At 32.7% G+C, this 21,858-nt stretch overlaps 1 protein-coding gene across 1 annotated transcript in view; it reads left to right on the forward strand.

Annotated features, from left to right (window-relative positions):
• LOC145303569 (inter-alpha-trypsin inhibitor heavy chain H5-like) overlaps positions 1-21,858 on the forward strand; it is a 219,734-nt gene that overhangs the window by 67,226 nt on the left and 130,650 nt on the right. The window contains exon 2 of the mRNA XM_080145082.1: positions 20,002-20,156. Within this exon, the coding sequence (XP_080001208.1) occupies positions 20,002-20,156 (155 nt within the window). The remainder of the gene's footprint in view (positions 1-20,001; positions 20,157-21,858) is intronic.

Consider the following 21,858-nt stretch of genomic DNA (forward strand, 5'->3'; position numbering starts at 1 on the left):
ACATTTAATCAGTTTCACCATTATTACATTAATTTCGATCAAACTCTCTCTCTCTCTCTCTCTCTCTCTCTCTCTCTCTCTCTCTCTCTCTCTCTCTCTGTGTGTATATATATATATATATATATATATATATGTAAAACGTATTCCCACATATATATATATATATATATATATATATATATATATAAAACGTATTCCCACACAGAAGGTAGTAAACATATTCCCCTCTATTTACAAAGTCCTCCTCCTGTCCTCATGCCACCATCATCAGTTTATTTACAGATATCCCTTTTTGGTGTTTGCCGAAAATATTCATGTTCAAAATTGTCATAAACACATTTATCGATAACCTTTGCGTGTCATTCTTATGCTACAATATGCAAAGAAAAAACTTCCATGAATTAGACAGATTTATCAAGGTTAGTTCACTTAAGTACTTAATTAGTTTTTGTTTGTTTTGTTTTCTGATGGACAGGTTATGTGGTTGAATTATTAGGAAGGTTGGTTGTTTTGTTTTACGGCATATCAACCCTTTTTAGTTTATTTAATGTCGAATCCAGTTATTTTGAAGAACTTTTTTTAGTAGAATATATTTTGTTTTCATATCGGTTTCTATTTAACCCATAGTTGGGACCCTAACAGGTACTACCACTCCGGGACAGAGTGGACCTGGGAGCAATGGAAATTAAAGAGTGGTTCCACACTCCCCAAAGCCCGCAATCTGGGGCCTCAGCATCGGATATAGTTTAGGGTCATATCCAGGACCGAATTATTAGGAAGAATGTCAGGATAAAGAACAACTCGGTAAAGTTAGTTGTCACATCTGTAAATTACAAATTATGAAAGAAGTCATGTTTGTCTGAAATTTGACAATGCAGGGTGGAACGATAAATTTGTCGCACTAAAAAACAACACTGCAACTTTATTTTTAAACTTTTATTGAAAAAATCAATTCGGGGAACTTGATTACGTAGTAGAGTTGACATCTATTTAATGTAGCCGCCTTTAGCCTACATCACCACAGGTCCAGAACTAGGAGCATGCCTTTTCCACAAGCGCCGGCGGGAGGTCGGCGAATACTCGGCGGGATGTTCTCGACGTATAACTAAACGAAGTAGTCCAGCGGGTTCACGTCGAGAGAGGAGGAGAACCAGTGAGAGAAGGATACAGTAGCACTCTTTATGAAGTCAAGCCTGGGTTTCTTTGAAATTGTGAGCCGGCACCGAGTCCTGCTGCTACATTCAGAGTCTTCCAGCGGTCACCTAATTGCACCAAGGGATCAGCACATTATCCAACACATCCAGGTACACTTGGGTGTTGACTTTCAAGCTGACTTCGAAGATGTGAGGTGGCATGATGTGGCCCTCACTTGAAACCACACCAAAAACCATAATTGAGCTGTGTTCTAAAGCGTTGAACCGTCCGGATTTGCATTTTGAGGGTACTGGCAATGGTCCTGCTGTCATAACCTGTCGCGGTAGGGAGCATGAGTTGTATAGAGGCGCATCTCCTATCTTGCTCGTTGGACATTGTTTCACTTTTAGACATGATAGAAGGCGCCTATCGCTTTTGTGATTTGTACAAAATGGGCTTACTAGTACCATCTACTGTAACAAAAAAAGATGTAAGGAGCTAAAAAAAAATAATAATTCAATAAAAATAATAATTCAATAAAAAATAACAATTCAATCAAACGGAAATGGAATCATGACGTCTTTTCTAGTGCGACAATTTTATCGTTCCATCCTGTATGTATGTATGTATGTATGTATGTATGTATGTATGTATGTGTGTGTGTGCGCACGCGCGTGTTCCTGTGTGATTGCGTGTGTAATAGTCATCCACAAACAGCTGTTTCTGAGTGGTGGGGTCAATACATATAGAGGCAGAGAGAGAAAACAGAGGCGAGAGATTCAAGGAGAGACAGGGTAGAAGGTGAGAGGAAGAAGGGGCGGGTACAAGGAGACGGAAAGGGAGATAAAATGTATGAAATGTGTTATTGTCTGTTTATTTTGCGTATTCTGACATTTTCTATTCATTTTTTAAGTAAATGTGTTTATCTGCTTCACATAAATATAACAATTATGTGTTCGTGTTTTCGACTTAAAATTTGCCATTTTTAATGTAATTATAATTGTGTACAACCGAGCTGAAATTATGAAGTAAATGTAAATAAATTTTACGTTGTTTTTCTTTTTTCCTTCTAAATTTCCGCAACACAATCGCGCTAAATAAGCAAGATTTTTTTTTTTAACTCCATTTTACGTTTTGAAATAATAACATCTCCAGGATCATCTCGATATCAGTAAATGCGAACTTATATGTTCCTGCTTTGTTTTAGGGTGATGCTTTTTGTTTTTTGTTTGTTTGTTTGTTTGTTTGTTTGTTTATTTTTGTTTTTTTTATTATTGTTTATTTTTGCTTTGTTTCATACAGTCCCTGCAGTCCTCTATTGGGGATCTATTCCTACAAATGGGACATGTGTAGAAACATACAGGGGGAAGGGGTTATGCTGAATTAGTTTACTTGTTTACTATGATAAACGTACCACCTATGGCATATATATTTCTAACTGCTCTCCAAAAAGAACAAGGTTATAACACCAAGAAAGCTTTTTGAAGATCATTATCTCCATATATAATATTTTGATTGCAGAAATTCCCCTCTGGGCCAAAGTTACGTAGGTTTGCAACAATAGATGCTGCATACAAATTCAGTACATCTACCCTGACAGTCACTATCTTATGCAGCTTCCGACCACCATTTCTGCCACATTCACTCGTGATAATAAAATGATACATTACATTCGATGAGTAGCATCATCACAATCGCGACATCTACAGAGGAAGAAGTTCCTATTTTTCTCTCTCTCAATATTTAGTGCTCCCACAGCTACCAGTTGAGACCAGTCTAAATTCTATATTTTCCTATGATATTGTGCTGACACCACCATTGACCCATTAACTGGTTATTACATACATTCACATAAGATAATCTTTCTATTTCTCGATTCAAAAGTAATAAATTCTCCTTTCTCAAATTCCGTCCATTTTGATTGACTGGTACCTGATTATTTGCATCTTCTAGAATCCACTTCTACAATAAATAAAGGAACGCTCCAGAAATTCCACAACATGGCGTCACTCTCTACAGAAGAAAATCGTGCTAAAACCCCTAACTAAATTAAACATATAAACCGATTGTCGTCGCTCTCTACATATTCAAAAAAAAAATTAAATATATAAACCGATGGGCGTCAAAATTAAACATATTAACCGATTGTCGTCACACTGTACGGGTTACAATAGTGCCGAAAAAAAAACAAAATTAAACATATTAACCGATTGTCATCACATCACACTCTACTGATTACAATTTTATCAGGGAGGACATTTATGAATATTAGGAAGAATAAACTCCAAGGATAGACCCCTAAAGTACAGCCGCATTTATATCATATTGTTTAGATGTACAACCGTCGAGGACAATCTGGATTCTTCTTTTATTTAAGAGAGATTTGTGTTAAGTATTTGTCCAGTAATACCGTAAGATCTGATTTTCCTGAGAAGAACATCGTGCTATACCCTATCAAATGCCTTAAATATATCTAGGGCTATCGCTCTGCCCTCACTTGCTTTGCCCAGTGTATATACGTTCAAAGATTACAGTTAGGATATCTGCTGTAGAACGGGCTTGTCTAAATTCATATTGTTAGTCAGTCAGAAGTTTAGCAGCTGTAAGGTAATGGACTAGAGCTTCATTAATTAAGGACTCAAATATTTTGGCGAAAAGCGGGAGACTAATGGGGCGATAATTTGATGGGTCAGTTCTTTCGCAAGAATTCTTGTAAACTGGTACCACGGAAGCAGTTTTCTAGCGATCGGGAAAGCAAGATTTGTTAAGGCATTTGTTGTATAGTTTGGAGAGGACTGGATCAACCTCAGCGGAGCATTTTTTTTAATAGCACAGCTGGGTTTACATGCTTTTGAGGTATCTAGAATTGTTATGATATCCTGCACCTGAGAAGGGGTGATTTTCAGATCATCTAATGTAGCGTCTGTTCACAAGGGAAAATCGGGAAAGCAAGATTTGTTAAGGCATTTGTTGTATGCGGCCGCTACTCAAAATTAACTATTTTCAGCTCATAACTTGTTATTTCCATGGAAGATGCTCTACTGAATCCCAATCTCTGGTTTGTCTTCATAAAAATTCAGAGCAAAAACTACACTGTTACAACAATTCTATAGAAGCCCCACTCTCCCCAATGGTTTACTTCTGCTTGTCAAAGGCAGCATGCGTTCCGCAGATTCAACCGACATAAGTCCAGCTCAAATAAACAGAAGTTTATGGAAGCTAGAAATAATTGTAAGAGAGTGATAGAGACAGCTAAGACAGATTACTCTGAAACCACCAGAAAACGCATCGAAGCAAAGAAATTAGGAACCCGGGATTTTTGGAAAATCTACAACAGAGTAGTAAATAATGGACAGTCAACTATTCCCCCACTATCAAACAATCATGAGGTTGCTTGCATGACAACTGACAAGGCTAATCTGCTTGCCAGTCGGTTTGCCTCAAACTCCACACTGAATTCGGTACACCACTCCCTCCCTGACTTTCCTCTGCGAACAGACGCCACACTAGACGATTTGAAAATCACCCCTTCTCAGGTACATGCTATTATAAAGAACCTAGACACCTCAAAAGCATGTGGATCAGATCTCATCCCGGCTGTGCTATTAAAAAAATGCTCTGCCGAGGTTGCTCCAGTTCTCTCCAAACTTTACAATAAATGCCTTAACGAATCTTGTTTTCCGACTGCTAGAAAACCGCCTCTGTGGTACCAGTCTTCAAGAATTCTGGTGAAAGAACTGACCCACTAAATTATCGCCCCATTAGCCTCCTCCCGCTTTTCGCTAAAATATTTGAGTCCTTAGTTAATCAAGCCCTAGTCCAGCACCTAACAGCTGCTAAACTCATGACTGACAAACAATATGGATTCAGGCAAGCCCGTTCAACAGCAGATATCTTAGCTATAGTTTCTGAACGTATATACCGTTCATTGGACAAAACAATGGAGGGTAGAGCAGTAGCTCTTGACATATCTAAGGCTTTTGACAGGGTATGGCACGATGGTCTTCTAAGCAAAATTAGATCATATGGAATCACTGGAAGAATTCATAATGTAATTAAACCCTTCTTAAGTAAGAGAAAAATCCAAGTTGTCCTCGACGGTCGTACATCTAAACAATATGACATAAATGCGGGAGTACCTCAGGGGTCTATTCTTGGACCTCTATTATTCTTGATATTCATAAATGACCTCCCTGATAAAATTGTTTCGGATATGGGTATATTTGCCGATGACACCACTCTCTATAACAGATATGAGGGGAAAACAAATGAACACATATCCAAGGAAATGGCAGAAACACTAGAGGATGACCTCCAATCTGTAGTGGAATGGGGACAAAAATGGATGGTCACATTCAATGCTGCTAAGATTAAGCTTGTTTCCTTCAATAACTACAAGAAACCTTCTCTACCACCAATAGCAATGGCCAAGAAAACATTGCCTGAAAGTACTTCTTTTAAACTCCTCGGCCTAACGTTTATAGGGAATATGAACTGGAATAGATATATTGAGAGCATTGTTAGGGCTGCTACAAGGAAGGTTGGCTCCCTCTACCGTGCTAGAAAGCTACTTACGCCTGAAAGTGTCCTATACCTCTATAAGGTCACCATTCGCCCATGTATGGAGTACTGTTGTCACATCTGGGCTGGTGCATCTGCTGCTTGTCTCTTGCTCCTGGACAGGGTTCAAAAGAGAGTCGCCAACCTGATAGGTCCTGAACTGTCATCTAGGCTTCAGCCTCTGTCCCATCGACGAGATGTTGCATCCCTCTGCCTGTTCTACAAATACTTTAATGGTGAATGCTGACAAAATGCAAACACTTGTACCTCCCCGACGTAACTACCCCCGACAAAACCGACAAGCTACTAAGTCTCATCCCTTTACAGTAGAGATCCCTAGGTGCAAGAAAGCCTTTTACTCAAATAGTTTCTTCCCTAGAACTGCAGGTCTTTGGAACTCCCTTCCGGGATTCTGCTTTCCCAACTGCACTAATATGCAGAAGTTAAAGTGTAATGTTAACAAATATCTTTCTACTCATCTCCCTTCATAATGACCCTGCTAATTAAGTCCCTAATAGTAGCCCCCTGCTTCAAAGTGGCACTGTGCCTTGTTTGGGGTGAAAATTGAATTAAAAAAAAAAAGAAATGGAACCATATTGTATTCAATTTCGATAACTGACATAGTTTTATGCATCTTTGTTTTAAATCTCAATAACATCTACGATAAAAGAAATGTTTAGTGTCTTGTTCCATGCCTCATTTGCGGTGCCTATATAAGAATACTGGTAAATATGATACCCCAATTATGACTTGCATGGATAAGGTACATGCCGTTCTGCGCATGTCATTTGTCACAAAGATAGCTGCATGTTCATGTCATTCTTCACGCTGAAAGCTGGAAACGGATCCCTAGTGACTAACTTACGTTTCGCTTGTGTTTGCGTTAGTTTTCTTTTCCAGTTGAGTAAAACAAATGCAAAGAGATGTTTGCTTTTTTATACTTCAAATAACGTTTGTTTGTTTTGTTTTTTTGTTTTGTTTTGTTTTTTTTTGTTTTTTGTTTTTTGTTAATTAAAGTATAGCGTTTATTTATTTTACTATTTTTTATATTGTAAAAACAAACTTTGGTTTAAAATCCACTATTAAAACAAATGTAATTTAGGAATTATTTTGGTAATAACTTAAATTAGTCACTTGGGTTTAGCTATTCATGACTTTACTATAAAACGCTAAATTAGGGTATCAATCCCATCAACTATCAATTTTGAAGATATTAAACTAGCCGTGTCTACTCGGCGTTGCCAGGGAGTAAAAGAAAAACTGATTCGGTTTACGTTAAGAAATGGCAAATGTACTTTCCGATATTTATTTTTAAAGAAGTTAAGAAAATAACACAACATATTTACTACCCTTTAATGTGCGTATTATTTGGATTCTTCATACTACTGTTCTCATCTTGGGTATTATTTCACAACATTTCGGCCGATGTAACCTCCGATCTTCTTCAGATGTATCTTATCGAACTCGGAAATCTTTTTATCGAACTCGTTAAGCTACACGGAATTTCGAACAGAACCCTATATTCAATCCACGAGGGTAACAGTCATGATTGATTAGAAGTCCTAAGTAATTCATAATTGTATTTTGAGTGAGAATTGAACGTTCAACCTTAAGAAGAGTGTAACTTTACCAAGTATTTTATCCATTACGCCTCGGATATTTATGAAAAAAGCTCAGAAAGATCCGCAAGTTCGACAAGATACACTTGAAGAAATACGAAGATTACATCGGCGAAAACGTTGTAAAAATAACATTTTAGATGAGAATAGTAGTCGGAATAATTCAAATAATACGAATTATAAATCCTCATTTAAAAAATCAGAAGCATTAATGACCTTTAATGTGCATAAAAAAATTCAGTGAATAAAATTTTAAAAACAAAATGTTTGACTTTAAAATCTTATTTTCCAGAAAAAACGTGTTTTCAGAAAGTAATTTACGTAAACTAGAATATATTCGTACTAAAAATATAGTGGATGTAGAAACGAACAAATAGTCTAATTCGAATCAAGTGTCGATATGTCAAATTGATTACTATTCTGATTTCTATAATACTGCAAGATAACTTTGCATGTTAGATAGCCTAAAAGTATTAACACCACACACAGATGGGCACGATATGTTTCATATTAATATGGATAGAATTTATTATAATACGATGCGGTGTCTACCTCTACCCGAAGCCCTTCAAAGAGAGAGAGAGAGAGAGAGAGAGAGAGAGAGAGAGAGAGAGAGAGAGAGAGAGAAAGAGAGTATTTAATTCATTTTTTAATGGGGGGAAGGGACGTTCTATTTTCTTTTTCTTTTTTTTTTCAGTTGTTTGTTTGATTTCTTTAGATGTTGGAATTTGATTTGCATGTTTTTTTTTTTACTTGGTTAGAAATAAATAAATAAAATACGTGGCATGCAATGTGCAAAGCATGCGATCATGTTTTCGCGGGATTCCTTATAAGCGGTCTTTTTTGCCATCGTTTGTCCGACATGTTTTTTTTTCAAACTTACATCTCAGTTTCATATTACGATCACCACTGAGGTCGGCGTCCTATTTCGTCAAGAGTAGCGTTTCCCAGTCTTTTTACACTTGTGCAACACTTAAAACAAATGACATATCTCGAGTAACACCTGCACGAAAACAATATATATCTATCTTTATCTATATCAATATATATCTAGCTTTATCTATATCAATATATATCTATCTTTATAAAATTAGGCATACTTATAGAGTTTTATTACAAGATCCATCCCTAAACTACCTAATGGACCATTGTTAATTTTTGGAACACAGCTGCTAAGTGTACAAGGTCCAAATGTGGTCTATATTTAGTTTAATTAATTTTCATGCAAAGTTACTTTACTCACATTCCTTCCACCAATGAATGTTGAGTATACCTTCGACTCTAAACGATTGAAGCGATTATTCTTAATTTTTGGGATGTAGTTGCTAGGCATAAAGAACACAAAGTGGTCTATATTAAGTTTAATTAAGTTTCATGCAAAGTTCATGACACTGTACTTGCACCTCTCCTACTAATGAATTGTGAGTATGTTCTTCGTTGTCCATAGAGCAAAAATTGAATATTATAAAATGTAACAAAAAAAAAATAAGACTAAAAAAGATAATATGGCGTAATGGGACAGGAAGAGATAGGGTTTGCCATTCAATCTCAAACAATGCCATTTTATTTTCTGCTAATAAATATATCTCTGTCTTTCTTTCTTAAATTAGGTATGTTTATATATTTGTATGTATTGGATTCACCTTTAAACTATTTAACTGATTATTATGAATTTTGAGTAGCTAAGTGTAAGGACTTCAAATGTAGTCTATAGTTAGTTTTAAATTGTAGTCTATATTTAGTCTATGTTTAGTTTCATGCAAACGGAGTAAAAACAAGATGAAATCCGTTCGTGAAAATTCAGATACCTCCGAGTTCTGTAAAGTTTTAACAACACGTATTAAACATCAATTAATAAATATTATCCACCAAATTTTTGCTTCTTTGGGGTATTTTAAAAATAGGAGAATGATGTAAACACAACGTCATATTTACATTAAATTTGGCACCTATTATGTAAGATCCCCTGAATTTCTATTTCTACTAAAAACTGTTTAAGCTTAAGCCTTAAATTTTAAACATTTTCCCGAATAAAAATCATGTGATGAGTTGTGATAAAGGATTCAATGCATAAGGCTTAGTATAATATTATCTTGCTTTTAATCTTCGTAAGAGACATAAAAGTGGTGCAAAACTGTTTTATTTTTGTTGTTTGTTTGATTTTTTTTCAGGAGATCAATTTAATCCGTCCTAAACGGATATTCTCCTAGTTTCATATATTTCTCATTTTATTTTTGTCGTAGTTCACATGGTAAATATCATAGCATATTGTTTTAAATAAATAGTTTTAAAAATACAGGGGGGAACGATAAAATTGTCGCCATAGACGAGATGACATGATTTCATTTCCGCTGGATGAAAACCGGTTTTCCTTTTTTTTTTTTTTTTTTTGCAGATTACGTACTAGTTGGTAAACTACGTATAAATCCCAAGAGCGATAGGAGCCTTCTATCATGTCTAAAAGGGACAAAATGTTCAACGAGCGAGATGCGCTGCTGTACAAATCATGCTCTCTACCGATCCAAGTTATGGCAACAGGATCATTGCCAGCACCATCAAAATGTATCGCTGGATTGCCATCAATAACAGAGACGTGCCCAGGGAATGAAAATAAAGTTTTCGGCTACAGTTATGGTCTTCGGCGTGGTTTCAAGTGACGGCCATATCATACCACCTCACATCTTCGAAGTCGGCTTGAAAGTCAATACTAAAGTGTACCTGTATGTGCTGAAGAGTATGGCGATCCTCTTGTGCAATCAGGTGGAGCCTGGATGTGGCAGCAGGACTCAGTGCCACCCCACAAGTCCAAAGAGACCCAGACTTGGCTTCAGAAGGAGTGCTACGACTTTGTACTCTTTTCACTATTCCCCTCCTCTCTCGACTTGAAGCCGCTCGACTACTTCGTTTAGTAATACGTCGAGAACATCACAAACATGACCTCCCACAACACCAAACCCATCTATCACTTATTGGCCGAGCTCCAGCCGGCGTTTGTAGAAATATATTCCCAGTTCCGGACTCATATCGAAGCGGTGATTGAGGCTGAAGGCAGCTACATTGAGTAGATGTAAGCTCTACTATCAAATCATGTTCTCTGAATTGATTTTTTTTTTTCAATAAAAGTTTTAAAATAAAGCTGTAGTGTTGTTTTCTTAAGGGTGACACCTTCGTCGTTTCACGCTGTAATATTTCTTTGTCAAATCTTTCGGTAGCGTTAAATAAAATACACATTGTTCTTTGATAAAACCTTCGTCGGTGAATGTTCATCCACAGAAAACCAAATTTACACTCAAGTGTAAAAATAAGCATAATTAACTAATTTATTTATCTATACAAATGTTGTTCTTTTTTCGTTTTTTTTCTTTTGTTTGTTTTGTTTTGTTTTTTGTCGAAGTGACATTGTATATTAAAAGTTTACTTTTTCTATTTGTAAATTATTAAAACAAGTTCAAATATATTCAGTTATAAATGTTATTTAATTTGCATCTTCCATTGAAAAACAAACTTTCATTAATTAATTATTCTTTTTTTTTTCATCGGATGATTGGTTTCATTTAACTATTACACTAAATTCTATCTATTCATATTTTCTATATTGTGCGTAATTGCGTAGCTTTTGAGATGAAAAGATTTTATCACACACATTATATATGTGTGTGTGTGTGTGTGTGTGTGTGTGTGTGTGTGTGTGTGTGTGTGTGTGTGTGTGTGTGTGTGAAGACAAAATAGTAAGAAAAATGTTTTAATTTATAAAAATATAAAAAATGTCAAAAACTTTTTTTAATTTTATCATAATTTTTTTAATGTTAAAACGTTGGAAAAAAAGATTACAATAAAGTTCTGATAATAAAATCAAATAATAAAATATAAATAAAGCAGAACAAATTAGGTTCGGAAGAAGTAAAAGCAGAGTAAGAAAAAGAAAAGGAAAAAAATAAGAAAGTTAAAATGTAAATCAACTTAAATCCAGGATAAAAAGAAACGAAAGTTAATATCCAGTAGACTTGCATATCGAATAACCCAGAAGAAAGGGGACAATGTTCGTTATGGGTCTGAAAATGTACCAAAGAAGTAATCCGAAGAAATAATCCAAATCCGGTTTTTTTATGAGAAAATTCTCACGGACGAAACGTGTATCAGCGCTCTTATGCGTAACATGCATATGCATGCATATCAGAAGGATTTTAAAAATATTATCTTTCTAGTTAAATCTTTTTTTTTTTTTTTCAAGAAAGACGTCAAGTGTATACAGGATAAACAGAGTGAAGATTTCCAACATCCCAAGTGAAAGTACTTCTGTGTAACGAACTGAATTCGATTTAGCACACCCGGACTCTCATTCTAAATTACGAAGAGACGAATTATGTATTTGTTATCTGTTAGAAATCAGCCGGTCAATGTGACATACAGGGCTAATATTAATGCGTGGACTTTAATACATGTTAAATAAAGAAAAGGCACACAAGTCAGTGCATTAGTTTATTATAATTTTTCGTACGGATTTCTCTATATTTTGCAGTATTGTTTATATGTGTCTGAAGTAATATCAGCTCAGATGAAAAGTGGCTGATTTTTTGCAATTCTGCTTCACTATGCCGCTTTATAGCATAGTAACGTTTTCATGCGGTATTTACATTGCCTTTCAAGTCAGATTAATGGTTTTTAATATTAATACACATTAATTTCTACTGAGAGAGAGAGAGAGAGAGAGAGAGAGAGAGAGAGAGAGAATCATCCACATACAGTACTGTTTCGCTGTTTCACAGCTCATCAGTGCGGCTAAACAGGCAACTACCTCAAGCACGGATCGAAACCTCGAAACCCGACCGCCCAAATGACAGTCAAGCCTTCTCACCATTGCGCTATACGGCTGCTGCTGTGGGGGTAATGAATTAATGATGTTTTGACATCGCCCAATATATATATATATATATATATATATATATATATATATATATATATATATATATATATATATATATATATTCTTGGACAACTTTTTTTGTCCAGAAAAATAAAAACCTAAATTTTATCGTATGAAAAGCAGAATAATATAAAACTTTTTCTACTATTTTTAATAGAATTTAAAATTTAAAATTTTTTAAGAAAACACCATTCACCGCCATTTTTGCCTCGGTGGATAACACTTTTAAATATGTTTTCAAGGGTTTATGAATCTTTTTTTTTTTTTTTTGTCTAAATAAGATTTTGAACGATTTGCTTTTAAGAATATGCAAAAATATTATAACTGAATTCAAATAATTCGATCTTTTATCTCACTCTACAGATTTCGCGTGTCGAAATTAAAAAATCCCAAATTTAATGATAGTTTGGAAGAAACTAAGGTAGCCTTTATAGGACTTCAAACTATGTCAAGCGCAATTCACAACAAAAAGGAAAAGGGGAATATAACTGTTTTGTAAATATGAACAACTGTTTGTAGGCCTTATGATCTAACATAGGTAAGATAATATTACGTAATGGTAAATTACCGAAAGAAATTATCGTATTTTGTATGAAAATGCGCAATTATTTATCTTTGGGGGGTGGGGTATTGATTCTTCAAAGCCTTTCATATTTAATCGTATATTAGCAATATTGCTAAACGAAAATTATTAATTTATGTTTAAAAGATGTAAAAGTAGTGTTTTTTGTAAAATAATGAAAATATATATATATATATTTTTTTTTTTTTTTGCTAATCTGAGAGAATAATTATTATTAACATATTCAATGAATTTCAAACCACAGAACACAAAAGATAAAAAATTAAACACATTCAAAATTCGGATTTCCAACTAAAAATCTGATACGGGCACAGTTGTTTTTACCTACAATCCTCACTCTCCCCACAATACAATATATTTTGTTCAGTTTCATCTGATTATTTTAAGCATATTTATAAGGACAAATAAAGTAGGGGGTTTCTTCTTTGTGTTTCTTGTTTTCAAGTACTGTTGCCGGGTTATGTTTGTATCACTTGTCTGTGCGTTCAAGATGCAGTTGTTTGCATAATTTCCAGTGTACTGTCCTTCCCACTTAGTCGTGTCTGTTTTTGTATTCCTTTTGGGTCAGTTTGCTTTATTCATTTACTATATGGTTTATCGTTTCGTCTCTTTATCTACAGAGTCTGCATTTACTGTTTTCTTGTGTTTTATCGATCTTTGTTTTGATATGGTCGGTTCTTAGAAGAAGGTAAAAACTGAAAAGGGAAGAAAAAAGAGAAATACAGTGACAGTGTGACAAGTGGGTAAGAGAGAAAAGCGAGAAACGCTTAAAAGTCCAACATGATTAAAATGTGAGTCCAAATAACGATGCGAAGAAATTGAAAGTCAATAAATTCTGTAAATAAAAAAAGGTATTTGTTTCTTTGAGGATCCACTGAAGCTAATTTACCGGTGATAAAACAAAAAGCTTGTCTCTTCGAAAAATTGAATTTTCTTCTGGTCGTGGGTTTTTTAAAATTACGTTTTGTAGGTTTACACAGCTGCGAGTCGAAAAAAGATAAAACAAATAACTTTTTATTAACTTTAAATAAAAAAAGGACGAATTCAAAAATGTAAAAACAAAGCGAAACAATTAAAATTAAAACAAATGTAACGAATTAAAAATATAAAAACAATTAGAATTTTTTTAATTTTAAAAGAAAAATAACATCGTGGATAGAATTGCTTTCTTTACTGTTGTTGTTGTTGTTGTTGCTGTTGTTGTTGTTATTGTTGTTGCTGTTATTTCTCTGATTAATGCCTAAAAATATTTATTAATGAAAAATAAATTCAACTTTGTGAGCAGAAACCATTTATAATTTTAATTGCGACAAAACTTAATTTTACAAAACCCACAACTAGCAAAAGAATAAATTTTTCGAAGGGACAAGTTTTTGTCTTACACCGGTAATTTAGCTTTAGTGGGCCTTCAAAGAAACAAATACCAAAAAAAAAGAAGAAAAAGAACGACTTACAGCGACGGTGCAAAACGTCGAGATGGGAGTGAAAAAAGATAAGCTACCGCTGAGACAGCATATTGGCGTGAATTGGAAGTGAATGACACCGCCGGAAGTTGGTGTAGGGCTAAGAAAGGTATCCTGCGTAAGAAAGGGAAACTAAGGGAAGTAATGAGAAGTTGTGACAGTTGTGTTTGTGACGTTGTAAGCTTTCGATATGCGGGCTCAGTATCAAAAAAGACTTTCCTAAAGCGAGGATAGATAAGAAATTTTAACTACTTTTCGAACTCACCTCTTATTTTGATCTTTTCGTTTTTCTCCTTGATTTTTCCAAGTTGCTTAAAATTGTCTGTTGGGCCGCAATTCTGTTTATTGCAAGCCGCATGCGGCCTGCGGGCCGATGTTTGAAATACCTGATCTATACTATTATTCTTATCATAATAATAATAATAATAATAATAATAATAATAATAATAATAATTATTATTTTATTATTATTATTATTATTATTATCATTATTATTATTATTATTATTATTTTATTATTATCATTATTATTATTATTATCATTATTATTATTTTATTATTATTATTATCATTAGTATTATTATTATTATTATTTTATTATTATTATTATTATTATTATTTTATTATTATTATTATTATTATTTTATTATTATTATTATTTTATTATTATTATTATTTTATTATTATTATTATTATTTTATTATTATTATTATTATTTTATTATTATTATTATTATTATTATTATTATTATTATTTTATTATTATTATTATTTTATTATTATTATTATTTTATTATTATTATTATTATCATTAGTATTATTATTATTATTATTTTATTATTATCATTATTATTATTATTATTTTATTATTATTATTATTATTTTATTATTATTATTTTATTATTATTATTATTATTTTATTATTATTATTATTATTATTATTTTATTATTATTATTATTATTATTATTATTATTTTATTATTATTATTTTATTATTATTATTATTATTTTATTATTATTATTATTATTTTATTATTATTATTATTATTATTATTATTATTATTTTATTATTATTATTTTATTATTATTATTATTATTTTATTATTATTATTATTATATTTTTTTTATTATTATTTTATTTTTTATTATTATTATTATTATTATCATTATTATTATTATTATTAATATTATTATTTTATTATTATTATTATTATTATTATTTTATTATTATTATTATTATTATATTATTATTTTATATTATTATTATTATTTTATTATTATTATTATTATTATTTTTATTATTATTATTATTATTATTATTTTTTTTTTTTTTTTTTTATTATTATTATTATTATTATTTTATTATTATTATTATTATTATTATTATTATTATTATTATTATTATTATTATTATTATTATTATTATAACGATTTGTGGACACATCTTACACAAATGCGTGTTTCGCTCTACTAATTATTCCAAGCGTGCCAGATCCATCGACAAACATCGCCTCTTATTGCGATGCGCTAACACATTTAAAATGCGTTTAACCATGAAAATTCCAATTAACATTTTTAAATTTCCGCTTTTTTTATAGCAGGAAAGTTTTGGAACACATATAATCTGAAATGGCGTCAGAATCTCAGTCTGACCTGACCTCAATTATAATGTCATGAGAACGATCTAATTAATTGTTCGGTCTGCTAAACACACTTTAAATATAGAAACACACCAAATCAGCAGAAATTGTAATATACACTCATTATTGCCGACTGTACTTGTGTGTGTGCTTATGCGTGTGTTTGGATGTGTGTTTATGCGTGTGTTTGTGTGTGTATGTATGTGTGCGCATGTGTGCATGTGTGTACGTGTATGTGTGAATGTGTGTGTGTAACCCCAAATCTAATTGTCAGGTTATTTGTTTCCAAATAAAAGAGGGAAAAGAGCCAGTAGAAAACGAGCGCACCACGTGCAAATATTGACATAATCTCCCTCGTTAGAAGTATTAACAATTAACACTAACATATGTCCTAGTAGATTAGAGGTAATGGTGTTGTGCTCGGTAGCTTTTTGTAACAGAAGTTTCATTATAAAAATCTGTTTGGTTAGTCGAATAGGGTTACGCATTGGTCAGTGTTGTTAGAAACGATAACTTTACTTTCGATTTTTTTTTTTATTTTTAGATCTTATACTTTTCAATAGTACCTCGGGATGAGGTATTGAAAATTAGTAACAAAATACAGTACAGTATATAAAACACATGTATATAACATCACAAATAACACCGTAAGGCGGGGTAAATACCGTAACCAAGAACAGGAAAACATCGTATTTCACATCGTAACCTGAAAAAAAAACTATCCTAGGACCATCGTGTCCCAGGGTTCTACTATAGTTATTTTCTTTGTTTTTGTTTTGCTTTTTTTTAGTCAGATTTAGAAATAACTTTACTTTGATTCGTATCATCTTCCTTCAATAATTACGATGAGAGGAATGTACAGAATCTCATAGTTTTTAATTATTCCCAGGTTCACTCAAACATGATACTGAATTCGGTGATATATGTCAAATATCATAAATAACTGGTTAATGCATTTAATGATAAGAATTTGCTGCATAAGTTGTTGTTGTTTTTTTTTTTTTGTTTTTTTTTTTAACCAAAAATAACTGGATTCGACACTAAATACAGCCAAGGGGTTGACAGGTCATAAAATAAAACAAACTTTTCTAATATCCTCTATATTATCTGAATGGTGTCGTTTTGGGTTGATATTTCCATATGAGATGTGTATTGTATTTTACAGCTAATATGTACGTATTATCTGCTATAATATTCTGCTTTGTAATCATCAAGATCTTTTGTACATTTTTTTCTCAGTGCCAACGAAGTGAAAGGATAGAGTCTTGGGAAATAGCAGGAAACATGAGAATCGGGTAAAAGATAAAGGTTAAGCACTCGGTGAGAAACATTCAGCAGAAATGCTAGGAAGCAGGTCGAAGATACGCACATGTGTTAGCCAGCATCTAAGCTACCAAATTGTTTGCAAATATCAACTTTTTAATACAAGTCATGGATCCGAACAGATGGCAAGACAATCCACATGCCATTATATTTTAGATTTGTCGAGGTGTCTGCCTATGACTATGTGAACATACTTGTATATTTTAGAGTATCTTTTCTATAAAAATGTAATCGCCTGGGGCAAATGAATAAACAAATTAGATGATTTTATGAGAAATTGAAGATTTCGAATGCAAAACACGAAAACACCATTTTGAAAATTACGAAACTGTCACTACAAAATGTGTTGCGTTTCATCACGTGACTCTAACCCGAAATTATTTTTTGAATAATACAAACATGAGTTTATTTTTGTTTTCAATTAAAATAAGGTTTTAATCAAATTGTACATTTTGTATGCTCGTCCTTTTATCGTTATCTGTTGCCATAAACTTTCGCAAGGCAATCAGTGTATAATTGAACATGATAGATCCGCAAGGGGGAGTATAAAGTGAGCTTGGCTTTACTTTCAGTAACCATTCTAACTATTGTCCCCCTCCCCGTATATTTTATTATTTAGTCCGTGAGCGATGTTTTTGACAAAGCGAGAACCATTTTTCTGAGTTTATTGTTTTCAATGAATAGTATGTGAAAATTTTAAATCCTCTCATAGTACTCATCGTCATTCAACGGTTAATGTACCTATGTTACTAACCTTATTTATATGGCTTTTATTCTTGTGAAATCAGTTAAGCTGCAGGTGAATGCTGGTGGTGAATGCTGACACCTCTGTTGAATTCTAAAACAAAAAAAATTTTTTTTAGCATGCTATACACTTTCCTGCAATGCAAAAATAATTCTCAGCTAAATATTCTTCAAATCAATGAAACGAGTGTCATTTTTTTAAATGTATTTACTTAAAATTATATCGTTTTAGTCGACGGAACGACATGATTTGATTTTGGAAAATTTCATTTTAAAATTGATAAAATCGGAAATTTGTACTTTAGCAACTTCAGATTAATCATCAATTACATTTTTTGCAAATCGCACGTCCTCAGTTTTTACCGTATGTGAAAAGTGATAACGTACATACAAACATGAAGTGCCTTAGCGTATTATTACGTAGATCTGAAGGCTTGATATGCCGTAAAACGAACACACGAAACTAATTCATGTCGTAGTATGAAACAGGATTTCAGGTAGTCCGCTATCGAGTAAGCGACAAATATAACTTGATTTTTTTTTTAATTCGTGCAATAATATTTTTATTGGTATGAAACCGTAATCACTTCCGCCCTCTAAAGCATTTTTTTGTTGAATGAAAATATTTAATCAGAATACTTTTTTATTCTTTTTTTTACCAGTATATCACCGCTTATCAAGGCCGAAAGGCTACTCCAGAATAATTTTAATGAAACTGTTAGTTTGCGATGAGCAAACTTGAGTGGGGGCGGAACCGATGAATGAAATAGTCAAAATTTAGTTTTTCAGACGGACAGCTCAACAAAAATTGGTTAACATTGGATTTGAAAACGAGTCAGATGGGAAGCAGTCTCGTGGTATTGTATTCTACAGATGGAAAATTCTTTAAAAAAAAAACTTTGTTCGCGGAAAATCCGTTTAGTTTTAGATAGACGAAAGAAAAAACGGAAGTTTATTAACAGTGGTTGCAGCCAAACGATTTCATGCTGTGAATATTTTACAGGTTTTTATGGGATGCACTTCTGGTTGTTGAAAACAAAAACAAATGAAATTACAATTTGAATTCAGTAGATCGTATGTAAATGTATCTTTGTTACAACAGACATCAAATAATCCAAGAAGGATTGATTTGTTGTGAACCAAACCAAAACCAAATCCCCTATTCCATTTCTTAACGAATGCATTGTTCATTAATAAAATCAAATGTGACAATATCTGATAGGGAGGCAAGTAAATGGGAATTTTTGAGATGAGGATTTATTTTTCGTTTTATTTGAATCCTTCATACTACTGGTCTCATCTAGTGTTATTTTCAAAAGATTTCGGCCGCTATAAACTCCAACTTCTTCAGGTGAGTCTTGTCGAATTCAAGAAACCTTGCCGTAGTGGAGAAAGTACTTGGTAAAATTAAGTTGTAAGTTACACTCTTCTAGGGTGGGTTGAAGGTTCAATACTCAGTGCGGGCGACAATCAAAATGCAATATCACATTACTTAGGACTTTTACCCATTTATGGCTGGCGGAACGAGACGCTATCCCGTGGATTAAAATAAACGAAGTTCCGTGTAGATTTTCGAGTTCGACAGAAAGATTCCCGAATTCGACAAGATACACCTGAAGATCGGAGGTTAGATCGGCCGAAACACTGTGAAAATAACATTCAAAATGAGAAGAGTTAATCGAAAAATCCCAATAGCACGAAGTAAATAGGAACTTCTCAAGTCAACCCTTTTATATACATTATTTTTAAACTATTAGATTCAAACCGTTAATAAAATATTGGGATCAAATTCTATTAAATATTTAATCCAAAATCATTCGCATGTAACTCCTCTCTATACTATAACTAGAATACCTGCTCCAGGACAAGTAAAATTTATTCGTTAAGCAGAATAGTTTTGCACAAAGTTCATCCCCCCCTCTTCTTTTAATCCTTGCTTAAAAAAAATAAACAATAACAAGCTTAAGATTTTGTTCAACGTTTCTAATCTCTTCGTCATCATTTTTTTTACAGGTAAATATCAAATACCTGCATTTCTCGTCGTCCACCGTGTACCGTTTCAACACCGTGAAAGTTACCAGCCGTATCCAGAATGATGGTACCAGCAAGGACAAGCTGATCTTCCAAGTGTCTCTGCCAAATGAGGCGTTCGTCACTGGGTTTTCCATGTAAGTTCCCTTTTTTTACTTTTTTTTTTCTTTATTTTGTTCACATAGAATAATACATATTGTCACCGAGACTTGTAGTAAACGTTAATGCTGAATAGTTTCAAGTCCAAATAGTCTGGATAATACCTATATGTACGCTTACAGATCAACTGATTAGATGAATATGAAAAGTGTCTTCTTTTGATCTTTTTTCTTTGTTTTTCTATAGCTGTCAAATGATGATGATGATATTATTATTATTAGTAGTAGTAGTAGTAGTAGTAGTAGTAGTAATAGTAGTAGTAGTAGTAGTAGTAGTAGTAGTAGTAGTAGTAGTAGTAGTAGTAGATAGGGTTTAGATAGCTATAACAATGTTACATAAAAGCTGCGTGCACCGGTTCAAGTAAAAAAAGTGAGAAACGAGGCGATAGAATAGATAAAGAAACAGTATGTGATAATGTTCTTTTTATTTCTTATTGCTTTATCAATAACGTGTTACGTGGTATCAAAGTTTTGTGATATTTCTAGGATATAACCTCCTTTGCATTTCAGAGCAGTGTGAATATCGTAGGTCGGCTCGAAGTATGTTTAATGCATGTGCAGTATTGGATGACGTTTCGCAGAAATGACCGAAAGTGGGTTGATAACGGATGTTTATTATTATGGTCTGTTTATTGTGATTCATTTGGGGTATTTAATTCCTGAACTCTCAAATCAAGCCTTTCTTTAGTCTCTTGACTAGAAGAAAAATGTACTATCTGATCTGATACTACACTTCATTTTTCATCCTACATTCTACGCAATTATGCAGAATGTAGAAACTCTACATAAACATAGTTAAGCATAATGGTTAAATGAAACCAATCATCTAATACGAAACCATAAAACATGAATAAGTTAATGAATGTTCGTTTAACAAAGGGGTATGCAAATTAGTTAACCTTAATGATGTCGCTCGCATATCTATGACTGAGTACATTAAGAAGTTCGTTTTAATAACGTTTGAATAGAAAATTTAGGCTTTTAATATCAACTAAAACTAAACTTTGCAGGTATATAGATATATTTGGTACAATATAATAATCAGTAGAAAATTTGCTCTATAATAATAATTACGAAATCTGCATAAATTAAAATATCATATTTAGGCGTTTTTTACGTCCTGGCAACGCCGGGTTGCCTGCTAGTATATATATCTATATATATCAGGATAATGAGAAGCTAGATAACGCAACTACTAAACAAGAAAATCGATAAAAATAAAATTTGAATAAATTAAAATATTCATGAATCCATCAAATATTAAGAAAAGGAATTAAAATGAAGATTAAAATTCTTGGTCCTTAGCCGATAGATTTTACAAGGTACGGGTTTTTTTCATTAAAAAAGTCCCTAAAAATATAAAAACCGGTTAGGATAAATTCGAACACGCATAAAATAATCTACTATAGAATTAAAGAAAATGAAAGTGTCAAAGCAAACAACCATATCATGGATGAAATTATATGGTCCATAAGGTCCAAATGGAAAATATGCAATTCGAACGATGAATGGATTAAAGTGATGTCCAAAAAGTCAGTTAATAATAAATTGAGTGATAAAAAATATCCATAAAGTTCATAGAGAATGAGTTATGAATAAATTTCTTGCCATTAATAGCTCTTCTCAGCAAGTAGTAAAAAAGGAAAAGAAGAGTCCAACAGAAAAAAAAACTTTTTGGGTC

This window comes from Euprymna scolopes, chromosome 19 (genome assembly GCF_053919585.1).
Source record: "Euprymna scolopes isolate OS-2025 chromosome 19, ASM5391958v1, whole genome shotgun sequence".
In the NCBI taxonomy this organism is placed as follows: Eukaryota; Metazoa; Mollusca; class Cephalopoda; order Sepiida; family Sepiolidae; genus Euprymna; species Euprymna scolopes.